At 44.3% G+C, this 17,285-nt stretch overlaps 1 protein-coding gene across 4 annotated transcripts in view; it reads left to right on the top strand.

The window, feature by feature from the left end:
- Positions 1-17,285, top strand: part of LOC144829157 (leukocyte elastase inhibitor-like) — a 296,714-nt gene that overhangs the window by 160,794 nt on the left and 118,635 nt on the right. For all 4 annotated transcript variants that reach the window (XM_078688012.1, XM_078688013.1, XM_078688015.1 and 1 more), the window contains exon 5: positions 6,171-6,338. In XM_078688012.1, the coding sequence (XP_078544138.1) occupies positions 6,171-6,338 (168 nt within the window). The remainder of the gene's footprint in view (positions 1-6,170; positions 6,339-17,285) is intronic.

Here is a 17,285-nt window from a genome sequence, read left to right on the forward strand (position 1 = left end):
GAGATATGCATTTTATTTGACTTTTGTCATTTTGATTATTACATTTTAATCTATTTTTCTAATTCAGTTTGGGATTTGTATTGTTTTGCAATCGGACTTTATAAAAACCACAAAAAGAATGTGATGGCAATCACTGTAATGCCTAACTATGCACCCTGCAGATCTATGGTAAGTGATGGCCCTTAAGGCGATCACAAAAGGGATATACTCAACCACAGAGTGCCAACTAGATTGAATGAGGAAGCCTCATCCACTGATTTTTGGCATGCTCCATTCGTGGCAACCTCATCTCACCATGGACAGATGATAGAACCAGGGCAGATTCGACTTCATTAGGAAGGAGTTCTTAATAAAAGTACACTGGACAGGAAGGAATATAGAACAGCTAATATCTTCAAGTAGACCCAGGAGTATACCTTTATTAGTCGGTCCCTTAGTCTTGGTTAAAAATAGAAAGGGATGATAGTTATGATGACCAATTCATCCATATTTGGCCAACCTGTTTCTGTTGATATCGGCCAGGGTCATTTGTCAGGGCAAGTGTGATCCGTGTCTCTACTTCTTACCCATATTATAGGAAGTGCGAAGTGCACAGTTGTCTTAAAGGGAATTCCTACCTTAACAAAAATGCAGGTTGTGGTTTCCTAATTTCTGGGAACTGAAGCTTCATGTTCTGTTTTGGAAGTGGTACCCTCTTTAGTCACACATTTGTTAAGAGGCTTCAGTTCCCAGAAAATTAGGAAACCACAACCTGCATTTTTGTTAAGGTAGGAATTCCCTTTAAGACAACTGTGCACAGAGCAGACAGGCATAACATAGGCTGATGAGTAAAGTATGTATGTAGTACCAAAAAAGCAATAAAGTCAAAATACACGTGCAGCTGGTGTTACGGAGGCCTTGCAGTTATGTTATGCCTGTCTGCTCTGTGGTGTAGCTATCAGGTGGTTAAGTGACTTTAATGGTTCACCCTGGTTGTGATTGTTCCTTGAGGCGGGTAGCCACCCATGCCAAATAATAATCCAAGTTACTATACTTGCCTGCTCATTGCCTGGGTCTTCCACATCTAAGTTTTATCAGTAGGTGAAATTGTTTTGACCCCTTCCCTCCTGATGTACCCATATCTTAGAGATCAGGTGCCTTTGTAAGGAGAAATCCCACCAAATAAATGAGTTTGTATATTTTTAAGTAGATTCTAACTTCAAGATGTAGTCAGTGGCGTCTTTAATGAAAGAAGTGATATGATATCTGAATCCTTAGAAAGCTGAATTCACTCAAAATGCTAATTGAATACTATGAGATTGGCATACAACTTTGGCCCTCCTGATAAGTGGCATGGAAATTCCAATGGGTCTAGTAACCATACTTACCAGGCTTGTCAGAATTAGAACTATCTGTCTTTCTTGCATAGATTACAATGTACAAATTTAGGCAATCTCCATGTGAAAGACATGGGGAAGTCATGTGCTAATCTGTGGGTAAACCTCTATTTAGTCATGTTATTCCCTAAAAAATTGTACTCCTTATACATTCCTCACCATAAGAAGTATCAGGACCCCAACTGTTAATTGTGGAGTGGGGAAAATAATAATCTATTTAACAGGCAACTCTTAATTTGGATCTAAGAAAGAAACCCATGATCATGCTAGCTCAACCATCGCCTTGACCATCTCATCCTTACCCTCCATCCCATCATTCACTCTTCATATTTTTAGCTAAACTAAACTGTTGGCCCTTGGCATCCTATTGTATATAGAGACCAGAGGAGCGAATGCAAAATAAAATTGAAATTAAAATGAATGACTTGTAAATTTGGTAATGTGAAAGGGCCCAAATGTAGGTTTCTCCTACAGTCAGTTTCAGCTTTCTACAGAACCCATCCAGTTTTTTACTGTTTTCTACAGATCCCAATGTAGAACTTGCCTACAAACAGCTTCAGCTTTCTATAGAAACTTCTGCTTGATGGCGTCAAAGACCTATTGTTTACAGTACAATACATAGAATGGACTTTGGCTCATCCCATTATTCCTAATTGGATGACCCTCTTGTCTATTTCATGATGGACATCATTTCGGGAGCGACCAAGGTGGGGAACTGAGTGCCAGGAACACAGACATCTTGTCCATATGAGTGTCAGTTGGGACTCCAATCTCCCGTTATCGTCCATTATGTTTATTACACTAATATTGAATAACATATTCACTATTAGTGTAATAACAATATAGCACAATTAGCTGTAATGGGAACTTTTCTGGCAGTAGAAGTAAGTAAAAACAATGCTTTCAAATGTTTGATGGGCACAGGTTTGCTTGTGAGAGTATGTTTATGTATGAGAGAGTGTGTGTGTGTGTGTATCTATGAATGTATGTGTAAGCATGTGCGTTAAGTGATAGTGAGAGTTGGTGACAGATAGTGAGTAATAATGTGAGAGATTGAGTGACAGTAAGTACGAGAGAGAATGGGCGAGATGAGAGTAAGAGTGCCTTTTTGTGAGAATTAGTTAATGTGAGGAAGTGTTAGAGATTGTGCGAATCAATATGTGAGAGTGAGAAAAGAGGTAGTGAGAGTAGGAGGTAATGAGAGTAAGATGAAGTGCAAATATGAGTGAGAATGTGTGATTGAGTCACAGTGAATTTGAATTAGTGAGATATGTGAGTGAGTGAGAATTAGGGAGTGAGCATAAGATTGAGAGCAAAAGTAAGTGACAATGAATGAGTGCTTACAAGTTAGTGAGTCTATATGAGCGTGAGTGAGAAAGGGGTATTATGCTTGATAGTCTGCCATATGCCGTGGCATAGTGAAAGTAGTTCTTGTCTAATGGAGGCGCCCAATGCTAAATACTGGTGCTGGCAGTCCTTGGTGGTCGACCTGAAATTCCTGGTGTGGTACTCCTCTAACATTTTGCCTTCACTACTCCTGTTTTGCTGACTTTTCTTTTTGGCATTAGTACTCTGTGCACTTAACCACTGCTGTCCAGGTCAAAAAAGCTTGTGCTCTCTCCTATTAACATGGTAAATCAGCATACACCTAATTGGCACATTAAGTTTAGTTGTAAGTCCATGGTAAATGGTCCTATATGTACCGAGTACCTGTAGGGTAAATGCTACTAGTGGACCCGCAACAGTCATTGGGCCACCCACTAAAGTAGCCTATTAAACATGCCTCAGGCCTGTCACTGCAGCCTGTAGTATAGTTTTAAACTTGTATTTTGACCTAGCAAAATAAACCTTTTGCCAGGCCTAAACCTTCATTTTTATAACTTATAATCACCCCTAAGGTAGACTCTAACCACACATAGGGCATGGTGCATTGTATTTAAAAAGTAGGATATGTGTGCTTCTGTTATACATGTCCTGGCAGGGAAAATCTCCTAATTTTTTTTTTCACTGATGCAATGGCTATCTCTTCCATTGAAAAACACTGAGTTACCTCGTTACATTTAATAAGTGATAAATTTAGATTGGGAGTACGTAGAAATATACTTTTGCACGCAAATTAATTGTAATTTAAAATCCTCTTTGGTGATCTAGTCGGATTTTAAGTTCCAATTCTGAAAATTTCGCTTTTAGAAAGTTAGCGTTTTTATGTCCTAACCATTTGTGCCTTCTGCAAGTGTGCTGGGTCACGAGACGGTAAAATGGCTCCGCTGTTGGGGTTTTGTGTATTGCTTCCAGACAGTAACCTAAATGACAGGATGTCCTTTCTGGCAAGATGACTGGGAGGAGCTGTACCCAGCCTCACTTATATTTCAAAGGGCTTTGCCTCCTGCACACACAGTCCGGTACAAGTTTTTTCATTATTTACATTATTTTAGTCTTTTTTTTTTTGTCTTTATGTTTAAACTATGTCTTCAGGTTACAGTAAATCTAAGCCAATTATGCCATTTCTTTGCACCAGTAATCGTGTCACTGTGATGTGCTTTGAAACTGAAAATAATCTTAGTACCTATTTCTAAGTACACCGGCCTGCTAGGAAGCACCCATACCATTTTATTACAATTGTTTATTTTTAAATGTAAAATTGTAATAGCGTACATGTCGGACAAGTTAAGGAAATGGCAGATTTTCCTATATTTGTGTCATGCTTGCAATAACTATTAAAAGGGTCCCCCACACCTTTCAGCTGTGCCTAATCTTGTTGAAACTGCTGTGAACCAGAACATTTTTTTTCAATGACTGCCCTCTGCATCATGTGTCTGGCTAGGACAGCTCCTTCCTGAGTGTCGAGTTATAATTTACACCAATATTAGTGAAAATAATCATGTGATATAATTTCCGGTGATGTCATCATTATGCTAATTAGCAATTTGAAAAACAGAACATCGTACCCCTTTTAGTCCAATATAGTTGGCAACTATGCTCTCAATTCGCCATCCACGTTCATCCGAGTGCCACGCCACCAGTGAACAACAGTGTTGGTAGTTGCAGAGTGCCCACTTATTAAGTCGGGAAACTCGGATGAAGGCATTGCGAAGGGCGCATGTCTTATTCCAGAACAACATCCAGTTTTCAGCTGTGTCACCTGGAGTGCTTCTCACCTGAATGGGCCCTCGAAGGTTTTTGGTTAACCATCAACTTGTGCCGTCGGACACTGTGCACAGCTTTTTTTGAGATACCTGTTCTGATGGCCGTTGTTTGTTTACTTTATTAGCTTGTTGGAACTGCTGGCAGTCCCCTTCATCGTGAATACAACCTGAATGAAGCGCAAATGTCTTTCCTGGGTGTCTGTGCAGTGCATACCTGCCAACTCACACGGTGCCTCTGTGTGGCACACAATAGCGACTCCCTTCACATGGTCTCCCGGTGAGGAGCTGATATCACAAGTGATAGAGAAAACAGCTGGAAACCACTGTAAATAGTGGATTTCGAGCTCATTTTCTTAGCCTTCGAACTGTGATGTCTATTGGGGGTGAGAAAACACCCTAGGACATCAACATCAGCCTCAGCAAGCTTTTATTTTGAAAAGTTGATCTTTGCGGCAGGGTGGGGTTGGAAGGTGCCTCGTAGGTGGTACTTAGCACGAGACCCCAGCCCCTTCCCAAGACTGTGAGATTGTTCTTTAAGTTGGCAGGTATGGCAGTGGTCCAAAAAGTCCACGAAACTAAGACTGAGATATACATCTGCCCCTATGGTTTTCATCCTCAATTTCGCGTTTTTCTTCAGCGGGGCAGACATTTTCACCATTGTGCGATAAGTCCTCCGTAGGTCGCCAGTGACGAGCACTGGTGTGAGGAGGAGGGTGGGGCCTTGTGCTGAGAGGTACCTATGAGGCACTTTGAACCCCGCCCCCAAGCCCCCTCCTTACAAAAAAAACAAAAGCTTGCTGAGGCTCGTGCTGATGTCCTGGGGTGTTTTCACACCGCTAAATGGACGTCGGCAGTTCAAAGCCTCAGAAAACAAGCTGGAAATGTACTGTTTATGGTGGTTTTCAGCTTGTTTTCCCTGCCACCGTGTGATATCGGCTCCTCACCGAGAGAGACTGTGTGATAGGAGCTGATCGTGTCACACAGTGGCACCATTAGAGGAGGCAGGTATGGGTGTATAGTGTGGCTCCTCAATAAACCGCACTCCACTGATGCTCTTACAGCGCCTAGCCCCTTTGCTTCCAAGTGCTTTCACTGGCTCTCAATCTAGGTGTGCTCATGCTGCAAGACTGGGAATGAAGCAGTCTTAGACATGAACCTGTACAATTTGATGGTGCTATATTGTTTTCTGTCGGCAAATCCTGTCTGTGAGGGTCCAAAAGATTATCATTTTGGGGTAGTTTCATTACTTGTCTCTGTTTAGAAGATGTCACCTCTGGCATTGCTGAGAAGTCCTCTATGTAAATGTCCTCTGTTTACATTTCATCACATTTCTGTAGAACTCTTTACAAATACGATTACAGTTGTTAGAGGTAAAGAAATTGAAGAGCTGCGATGTGAACCGGATGAAATAGGTTTAGTGCTGATACCACAGCTAAAACTTAGGCCGTATCTGGAAACCAGTAATCCACGCGCAGCCATAACTCCCACTGTGCATGTATATTTTGCTTGCCTATGACAGCAAGGCCCCAAGAGTTTCCTAAAACATGTAGAGAGACGGCATGCACCCACCTCTGAGGTAGAGAGTATGGACAGATTGTCTGGTAAAAAAATGGAACTAAACATGTCTTTTTTTTTTTTTTATCTCCAGAATGAAACAAAGCCAGTCCAAATGATGTTTAGGAAGGGAAAATATCCTATGAGTTATATCGGAGAACAACAGATGAGGATCATCGAGCTGCCTTATGAAGATAAAGAGCTGAGCATGATTGTAATGCTTCCCGATGACATCAACGACGATTCCACTGGCTTGGAAAAGGTAAGAAATTCCAGTAGTGCCAAAGTGAATAGGCTGGACTAGCAACATGGATCTGACGTGGCTAATTGAGAACTTTTCTTTCAATGCTTAATTCCTAGTTAAACCTCATTATACCTTCATGTTAACATGCTAAAATGGCACTTTTCAAAATGGTGGTCTTCCTCACAAGAAGTGTTTTTTGATTTATTAAGAAGAAATTGGACCCGTGACTGAGTGTTTTTGGATGCACCATTTCAAGCAGGATCAGACCATGAAATTACTGCACTTAGATGCCTTGTTAACACCAGATGGAAACGTGTAAAACCATAAACTGCATCAGTTACACAGTGTTACTGTATTAGCATTTTACTGCAGGTGGGGCAGTCCTCATGTTGGCACATTAACTATATGGTTCAAGGAAGTTGGCTCTTCAGGGTTCAATTTATCCCACTTGTCCAAAACAACCTCTGTATACCAGCCATGGAGCAGTCAATCTAACAGTTTGAGTCAACCTTACAAGAAAACATGCTGGGCAGAAAGGGTGCCAAACTTAATCCTACTTACCTGCCTGAGCTTAGCAGGGTGTTCAGCCATCTAAAACTGAAATCAGGGGACAGTACCACAAAGTATAAGGTTTCTGGAGTATAAGGGGATATTCAGCCTTTGTTATAGAAAGCAGGCAATACTGTGTGTGTACGTGCTCCATCTGCCTTCTGCAGACCTCTTAGTGTTCTGTAGTCTAGGCCTAATGTACTTCCACTTGCCTCCTAGATCTCTCACTCTGGAGAAGCAGTGCATGAAGGCAACACTCTCATCTCCAGAGGTGTTGTATATGGAGGATGGTTTTGTTCTGTGCCATCTATTTAGTGAAAATAATTCCTGAGAACAAATGTTATCCTATATTGCTAATACCCCAGGCTGCTGCCTGTCATGGCTCACAGTTTTCTATCTTAATGAACTCTATAGATCTTATATTAAAGATCTTTGAAACAACTGCCAGCTTTCTTTGGACTGTAGTGGATCCTTTCAGTGTCACCCACCAATGTGCATGAGGGTGGAGTTTTCATAAGGTAGAACACCGAATGAATGATGTTCACAGGATTGGGTCTAGAGGATCTAATCCATCCTTAGCATCAATGTCTGCTTGCAATCTAGAGTAACATCTAATTGGCATATTGCTAAGGAAAGCCTTGCAGCTGGTCAAACGTGCTTTCATATTATACTATCCCCGTAATACTTTCCAATGAGAAATGAAATCTGACGTAAAGCAAATCACACACAGTACAAGTTTCCAAAACAAATTAATGCATCCATTCTTTTAAGCCCACCTTTCAAATCATGGTCACCAGGTCATTTTCTAAAAGTTTGGTCTTGTTATGCTTTATAATGTGACAACACGATGCAATGATAGTGTGAAATGGATTTAATATGAATCTCTTCCTTTATGAGCTGCTCATGCAAATTGGGAATGTATCTTCCATGAACCCCCACTCTAAATTTGTAAATACCCTCAATCAATAAAAGTGATCTAAATCCACAGAATTTGTATTTAATCGGAGACATTGGCATTGGCGAGAGGGGTCTCTTGTGTCTTTCACTGTAAATAGGTAAATGCTTGTGTCCTCGATGGTGCCCTGTGCGAGTGAGTAGCTGTACCTGAAGCAGGTATAGTGAGTCCTTCCTGCCCTGTTGCATGATGGCTAAGAAGGGAGATGGTGTTGCAGCTTAGCCCTGTGGACATAAGGGATTGGAGACAGTTGTGTGTGAACTGGGTAGATCGTAACAGACCACTGGGGGTTTGAAACAAGGCTGCGTGCTGGCACCCCTACTTTTCAATCTATACACAGTTGACTTGGGAAAAGCCTCACCCCCAGTTGCCTTGCTCCAGCCCATCCAGGCCACAGACCCCTTCACATTTCTCAAAACACAGACAATGTAGTCTTTATGGACCACACCAAAGTGGGGCTCCAACGAGCAATGATCGGACTACAGGAATACAGCATCACAAATTCTCTTACCATCAATCCACACAAGACGAAAATACTTGTAGTCGGCCGTTTTAAAATAACAAACAAATCTCATGCACTATGGGCCCCACAACCAACACATCGGCCCCCAAATATAAATATCTGGGGGTGTGGTTCATGTATTACGCTCAGCCATCCGCTCATAAAAATGCTCTGAAAATAAACCAACTGCAATCACTTATGGCTTAATTAGGCTTAATAACAACCTAAACTGCCCATCTGCAGAAGGAATAAAGAAAGTCATTCAAGCATCCCTCCTCCCAATGCGCAAATATGGGCACCAAGCTTTTCCCGGAGCCTTCTATGAAATTCTGTAGCAGGCTCAGTGTGTGGGCTACAAAAAAGACTTCAAATTACCGACATACCTACTCAGACTGGAATTTGGGCTGATAAAGCAAACTCTTAACACAGAGGCGGATTTTCTTAAATATTACATCTGTATCTGAAAGGCTCTGGAAAATTTCCTAAAGGCCTGTCTTAGATATATTTTTTAACAAAACTGGCTCCCCATGTAACAAGCAGCTTAAGTGAGCTCCAGCAACCACAAAGATAAATCCATCAACACTAGCACTAACCTCCATTTCCTACACAATGTAGAAAGACTATAAACAGACGAGTGCAACTGGCTTCATTTCAGCAAGATCAGGCTTCATTAAAATCCACCTCCATCTTGCCCCATATTAAACTCTTCTTATCTGGTATCCAAACCCCAGTCTTATATTTCTGCTTCCCTTTACTGCAAAACTCGAAGAGAGATCATGTGCACGCGAATGCTGGCTTTACAAATACCGGACTTCAACCGAGCCTGGGCTAACCAGAAAAACGGAGGAGCTGTATATCATGCAACTACAAATGGGAATCATGGTTGCACCTTCTGTGCTGCTGCCCCACCATAGCCCGTGAAAAGAGAACTTTACTCAGGGAACTATTACTGAGAAATGGAGCACGCACTTGCTTAGAGGCTTTGGCTAAAGGCTTTTCACACACACACACACACATGCCTCCACCTTGGCCCGTTGTGGAAGATTAGTACAAAGACATAGCGATGCTCTTCATCCTGGATCCTCTCAATGCCCCTACAAAACCCAGAAACTGATATTGGACTTTACTACAAAGGTACAGGGAGATAAACCTCTCCACAGCATTGACCATCTTAGGTCATTCAGTATCGTAAAAGCGAGCTCGCAGCAGGAGCCTAGAGCAACTTCACAAGATCGGTACCCATTCCAGAGCTAAGAACATCAGCAAGGGGACCCATCAATTGCATTTCATTTACGTACGCCCTTAAAGACTTTAAATGGCACTAGTACTTTTCCCTATTGCTATGCATTACAATGTGCCGCTCCTTTAATCATCTATACACGCTAGCTACAGACCTTTCTACTGTACAAAGCACAAACTGCACAAAGCACACACACTTTAACAGTTAAAGGGACTAATAGCCAAGTGCTTGCGGATAAAGGGGCAGAGACGAGTAACCGAGTTTCGACGGGTCTCCAACGGGGGATGTGTTCACGGGTGATGAGACGGTGCAATACCACCTAGAAGCAATTTTAAGGCTAGAATCAAATGTATTGTTTCAAACCAAACCTTTAAACGGATCCCAGAGTACTTGGCTTTTAAATGCAATTGTAGATTTAAGTATCTGTCTTGGTCATGTTATTGGTATGCAATGGTTTTAATTAACTTATGCAAATAAACTAAACTTCAGGACCACTGGAGAGAAGAGGCACCCAACAACCAGAGTGGTGCTGGGCTTGAGGAGATAAAAAGCATTGTCCTGTGTGCTGCACCAGCAATCAGTCCTCCGACATTGGTATGCAGTGATGCTGCAGCGCATGCTAAGAGTAGATGAACATCCAGGATTGTTGGTAGGCCTGATGCTGCTGTCTCACTATGGTGAAACAACTAGATGTAGCACGTCTTGTGCAAGGAGAGCAGCATAAATGACTCCTGCTTAGGATTCCATGACTGGATGATTGTCCCTGGAATGTAAGGATCTGTAAGAGGAATAATGTCTGAATATCTGTCTCATTATTTAAAATGCTTGACTTGCTGTTTGCTTTATGCTTGGGGTGGATGAAACCATTCCCAGGTTCTCTAATAGTCTATAGACTTTGTGGTGAGATAACATTGAAGTCAAGTAGGCACTAGTAGCCATCTAGCTGTATTCTGCAAGGGGGTAGAAGTGTGCCAGCATTAAAAGTGATAGTGTGGATCAGGGGAAAATTTAAATAAATATGATTCAGCCTTTCTCCTATTACCGCTTCTTCTCAATCGCCTCGGGAGACGGACCTTTGCGGCCGTATTTTGAAGCCGGATCCTTTTCATCATCACAAGTCAAATCACATTAACAGTTTAAGTTCAGTCAATGATGAGTTTGAAATAGTTTTAAAACCGTTGTTTCTCATAAAGAGATTAGTAAGTATCTTTTTATTCTTTTTATTCAGATTAGTCCATAAAATCAACTCATTTTACAAAAATCTCATCACAAAGAATGGTTAGAGCAAATCATCAAATAATGCATGAAGCGTGTTCCATAAAGGAAATGTTCCCTATTCCTCTTCTGCTTCCGTTTAGAAAAGTCCTTAAGACCTGGCTGTTCTCAGGCATACGGTGAGCTGAAGCTCCTCCATGCCTCTCCTGGTCGATGTGTTATCTGCGGTCTTTCTCTTGCGCCTTGATGCCCTCGGGTGATTGTTGCGCTATATAAATATCAAATTATAAAGATTAAGATCAGAATTTTAGGTCAGTAGAACACACGAAGAGTTTGTATTCAGAAGCAAAAGAGTGAGATATGAGAACATAAAGCCCAAGAGTCGGATGAAGGCAGCTGAACTCCCCAGAAAGCCGAGTCTGTATTTCCAGTAAATCAGCACACATTTGCAATAGCAATCAGTCAAATCGAGTATCCCATAGTAAGGCAAAGGATTAACAACAGCGGAGGTACCCACAGTTGCTAAGGGTCTGGGAAAAAGTGTGCAGAGAAGTATTTTGCCAAAAAGTAGATAAACCAATTGGAAACACTCACTAATATAAAATATTGTTGGAAAGTGTGTAGCGTGTCTCTCCTCCTCGGATCCAATCAAACACAAGCGTTCGTCTGAAAACTAGTCCAGCCCTTCCTTTCCCACAAAAGAACATGCAACTTGCAAAGTTTCATCACAAAGTTTGTTACAGACATCATCCGTATGTGGCTCCATATTCATGAACCTCCGTTCCCATGGACATAGAGTACAGTTTAACCTTCTACTATTAAATGTTTCACTGCGTAAACCATGATCTATGCTTGAAAAAATAGAAACATCTTCATGCAAAATACCGTATAGTAATGCATTTCATTTATATAAAGCAGTAGTACTGTTTTAAAATATACAACTGTACTATTCATGCATTATGTGAAACCTGGTGAGAACATAACCTTAATTCTGTAGTAGGGGATCTCTGTGTATAGTCATAATCTAGTGAATAGTCCCGCCCATGTGCGTGGACCCCGGAGCAATCAAAAATAATCTCTTCAGCTGTCTTCATTGCAGTCCTGCATAGACACTTAAGAGAAAATTAAAGACAATAATGCAGCCTGTACCTACAAGGCTACACTGTCCACTACTTCAACTAGAAATGCCAAGGATATTACCAACACATTTAACACAATCTGTCAAGTTTCCCCCCTGGAGAAACTCTCCTCCCCTCACCAAGTCCTTGAAATGATAGAGAGGAAGGGATGGACAGACAAGCCTCCATAGGCTGCCATTATGTGTCTGGAAAAGGGATACCGTGCCTTTAAGGAACTCTCTAGAGACCCTCTGTATCCCAGCATGCACAGCCCACTACTTTTACTTTCAGTTCTTTTTTCCGGCTCCTGCTAGCAAGACCCTGGAGCATTGAGCTCTCCCTTTTTGGGTGTTTTGTATAATTTTTGGCACTTTTAAAGTGTGTTCACGCGACGTATTTTTGCTTCTTCTTCACTTTGCTGGAGTTTTCTGGTGTTTTTGCCCGCTCTTTTGTCAAATATGCCTGCCTTATTTGATAAATGTCCTGAGTGTGCCAGGAAGAAGGCAAAATCAGATCCACACAGGGTGTGTATCCTGTGTCTCCCTTCTTCTCACGTCCCTGAGGCTTGTGAGATCTTCCAGCAGTTTTCCAACATGTCCCTGAAGGACAGACAGAAGATCAGGGTCCAAGGACTGGAGCAAAGAAAGCAGCAAGGTGCATGTGGGTCTGGGCATGATGGGACCTCTTCCTCTGCCCGTGCTTCGGCCTCCATAATGAGCGTTATCAAAAGCATCATCACGTTCATCACTGAAAGGTGTTTGGTGAAAAACCATGCTTTTGCAGGCCCCCAGTGAACTCTATTTTCCCAACCACTGCTCAAAAGGAAGAAAGTGTGGGGCCAATGTGGTTGACTGTATGCAGTTGCAAATGTAATGTAAGGCCTAGGAACCGTGAGTGGAAGTCTAGAAACACCAGAAACTGCTGCATACAATTACACCAAATCTACTGATATTACATGGAGAAAGTAAAAATATGGTAATTGATTACAGTGGACCTACTGGCCTAGTCACCACCTTTGCTATTTCGTAGGCATTATGTTGAAAGCCATTAATGAGTCCAGAGATTCCTCAGGAACCGTATTGGTGGTGAGAAAGTGGATGTGTCCCTAATATAGCAATATCTGCTTAAAGGTGTTGTCCAAATGCCTTATGTTTAGAATGCCACCCTTATACTGCCTACATTACCCCATGTAACTTATTGCAAGGATCTGAAAGAAACAGGTTAGTGTTAGATTCCTTACCATAGAATATCCCCAGGCGTCAGACTGGAACCGGAAAGTTTTCATCGGCAGTACCCCTGCGCGTTGGTAGGCGTCGTCTGCAGCTCCGCGTCAGTCGTCGGCGTCGTGATCGCCGGAATGACGTCGTCACAGTACTTAGACGCCGCCCTTGCACGCTGACGTCAGTTCTTCTTTTTTCCGTGCCAGCAAGTGCAGATCCAGGAAGAGCAGTACTCTAGTCACTTTTTGACTAAACTTTTTGGATCCCTTTTCGAGTTGACCTTCGACTTGCGGTGCCGCTAGGGATGCCTGGTTTTAAACCATGCAAGGCCTGTCACCGCCTGATGTCGGTGACTACCCCCACCGTCGGTGCCTTTATTGCCTCGAGGCCGAACATGATAAGTCGTGCCCCGACTGCCGGACCTTGACCTCGTAGGCTAGACGGGAGTGGTCCCGTAAGCTGCTCGAGCTCCGGCAGTCAGCTCCGCGCCGCTCGAGGAGGAAGTCGAGGGGCCGGTCGCGGAGCCGCAGTCCTCGCGCTCGATGAGTCACCACCACTCGTCTGGCTCCAAGCCCTCAGGTAAGTCAATAGTACAAGGGAAAGGGGTCCCAGACATGAAACAAGTATTAACAGTTTAACACAATTATTTCAATAGACAAAATTACTAAATGCAAAAGAATTTATTTTGCAATTGCATATATTACCTTCGATTGGTTAAGATACATCACATTATTTGAACGAACTTACTGCATGTGTGCCCACATACACAACGGGGAGGGGAGGTGAAGTGAAGGAAAGTGTCAAGGATAGAGTAGGCTATTGGGGGATAATCAGAATCATTCAGTGACCAGTTTTAATCACAATTTCCAAAAACAATATTCATGTGGTTCCTTTGAGCATGGACCACAATACAATGCTCCTATAGAGTCCAGAAATCAAATGATGTAGACCACCTAACTCTGCTTCAGCTGCTTCGGTCTAGCTAGGGGTAGGAGTTGGTGATGGTTATATGGTCTACGTTTCGACCCCAAGTACGTGTAGGATGATGTTCCTTACAAAGAGGGTCTTCTTCAGGACAGGAATAGTTGTGGGTGGGCACCTCCTACAAGTAATTAAAAACAATCTATTAGTACACACCGACCTTATTAATGAATACAAGGAGGGCGGTTAGTTAAAAGACGTGTTGTCATATTACCACAAAACATTCAGTACGTGGCTCAGATATTGTTGGGAATTGCATCCAGACTAATTAAAGTACGAAAAAGGGCTCACCTATCACACTGGACGGCGCGACCTTGATAAATTGTAGATAGTAATTTCTTAGGAAACTTGTAATCAAACCCTGTTCAGAAAATTACCAGAGAAAGTCATGATCAATTATTGATCTGAGAGAAGACTATACCTTAAATAATATCAGGACATTGTTAGATGGACCAAGAAAGGGCTCCACCCTGCTCAGAAATAACATAGCCCGTTCCATCCTATTTGTAATTATAAAGTTTGTTGATTACGTGATCAGACCCACAAGTACTCTGAAGGGGACATACCTTACAAACACTTGTGTGTGGTCTTGCAAACACCAGTCGGTCTAGGGCGGCAAGGGCCTAATTGTATCCTTGCTGAATCCTATTGTAAGGTAAAATCAACGATCCTTAATGCCACACATACAGTTTTTAACAGTTTATAATGCGTTATCCTAACAGAAATTTCTTGAGAATAACAGAACTTACATGTGCTTCTATGCACTCAAAAAATATACGTGTATTCAGTGCGATAAGTTAAACCTGATTTCCACTATTCTATAAACATAAAAGAAAATTATGTTAGAGGAATTGGTCTCTAGGTTGTCATGTGAGCCAAACTTTATAATTACAAATAGGATGGAACGGGCTATGTTATTTCTGAGCAGGGTGGAGCCCTTTCTTGGTCCATCTAACAATGTCCTGATGTTATTTAAGGTATAGTCTTGCTGCATTGGCGATCTGGAGTTCAGGGGGGGAGTACCCCCATGCGTTGCGGTAACGGCCCCTACCAGCCGCTTCCTGAGAGGGCCCCGACATTGCTGGTTCTCTGCCCCATCCCCCCTAGACGAGGGACCTGAGGCGCTGGTGCGCCAGGGAAGTGGACAAGATCGGATCACGAGCAGGGTCGGGTAACCACCGAGAATCGTGCCTGGGCACGCGGTCCCCTTGCCAGCTTCGCGGCCTATGGGGCTCCTGCCCACCTCTCTCCATCTGGGCTAGGCCTAAGCCGCGGTGTTCTTCCTGGCTGGAGGGGCAGAGAGAAGGCGACTAAGACACCAACTCTTGGAAGTGACTTGTACTGCCTGGGCTCCGACCTGAGCCTGTGCCGAGCACCCTGGGCCACCGCTGTGGGTACCCACTTGAGCTCTTGGGTGAATCTATTTGGTGGCGGAGGGGTGCGGTTCGTGGTGACCTACGGGACATTTCAGGGAGGTCAAGATGTCTAACTCGCTACGCAAAGGGAAGGCCTGGAAAGATGGACAATCAAAGGGCACTCAGCAACCGGCTTCCCCTGGCCCGAGCTCCTCGCCTAAACGCTCCGACGACGAGGCACCGGCCACTAAAGCGTTCATGACCGACCTCTTCAAGTCCATCAAAGAGGATATCTCGGACCTCCGTGCGCAGTTGACCTCTGACCTTCGGAAGGTGCGGCGGGACGTGGACGCTGTGGGGGAAAGCGTGGCTACACTCGAGGACCACGATCTTAGCATGGCAAATGACGTCCACCAGTTGCAGCAAGATGTGCTGCGGCTCACGGAGCAGAACCTGGACCTGCAGGCACATGCGGAGGACTTGGAGAACCGCTCTAGGAGGAACAACATTCGCATACGGGCGGTTCCGTGCGGTGGGGAGGCAGGGGACCTCCGCGGCTACGTCCAGGACCTCTTCCGCCAAATCTTGGACGACGAGGGGGAGCAGGAGATCCGAATGGACCGGGTCCACAGTTGGTCTGCCACGTAGGGGTGGAGGTTCGCCTCCGGACATTCTGGTGTGTCCATGACTTTCAGCTCAAGGAAAGAATCCTTAGGAAGGCACGTGACGCTCCCTCTCTGCAGTTCCGTGACCATCGCCCGCAACTCTATCAAGCTCTAGCAGCGACGACCCTTCAGAAGCGGCGGGAGTTCAGACCAGTCACGGCTTTCCTGCGCAACCACAATATCACCTACTCCTGGGGCCATCCGTTTCGCATAATCTTCCGTTGGCAGAATAAACTGGCACAGATACGCTCGCTACAGATGGCAAAAGATCTTCTGGGCATCGGGGATGATTCTCCAGCTTCAAGAGTAGGCAGCCCTTCGCCAAGGCGGCGACACCGGTCCTCCTCCTGGCACAGAGTGGGATCGGCATCGGATCGTGGACGGCCAGATCGAGCAACCAGCTTACAGGAAAGGGGAGACGCGGTGGCCTCCGGTACCACAGCAACGTTGCCGTCTTCACAGCAGAGCTCTGGAGAGGCCTGACTAGAGGGCTGCCGGCCTTGAGGGGCCGGAGGGGCCCGCGTTCTTTGGGTCCGTGGGTATGCAAGTACTTTGTGAGAAGACACCCCGGACCGAGGCCCTGGGAGATCGCCTTGAGGTCTCTCACCCCCCTCCCAGTGACTTCATGGTGCGCTGCACTGTTCTGGGATGCTTCGTTGGAGCCACGACCTTTGGACTACTGGAACTGATGAGTATCGTTCTTAATGTTAATGTTTTGAGTATATGTTTTCACTGTTATATCTATCTTTGCGGGGTGGGGAAGGGGTTGGGCGGCAAAGTGGTGGCGTCCGACTGCTATGTATGCGGTGTGATGTTTCTTATGGAAGTGTTATTCCCTGGCTTCTGTTGCTGGTGCCTCCTTTCAGGCGCGGCCGCTATTGTAGGTCTGGTCATGGATTCTGTGCTTGCTGTTGGCTACTTGGGTGGGGGGGACGCTTGGAACTAGGGGGTGGGCTGTGTGCTGACTCCCGGGGAGGGATATCGGTTTGGTCCTTACTATTGCCGCCTCCGTCCGGTTGTTCTCAATCTGCAACATTCAGCGGATCCTCTTGTGTGAATGGCTCTGAGAGATTTGAGGGTGTGGTACTGTGGGGGGGGGGAGGTTGGAGGGAGATGCTTGGAGATGGACCTGGCCCGGGGGCATTCGGAGTGGCTGTTGGCCATG

Source organism: Lissotriton helveticus, chromosome 4_1, assembly GCF_964261635.1.
Source record: "Lissotriton helveticus chromosome 4_1, aLisHel1.1, whole genome shotgun sequence".
NCBI lineage: Eukaryota > Metazoa > Chordata > Amphibia > Caudata > Salamandridae > Lissotriton > Lissotriton helveticus.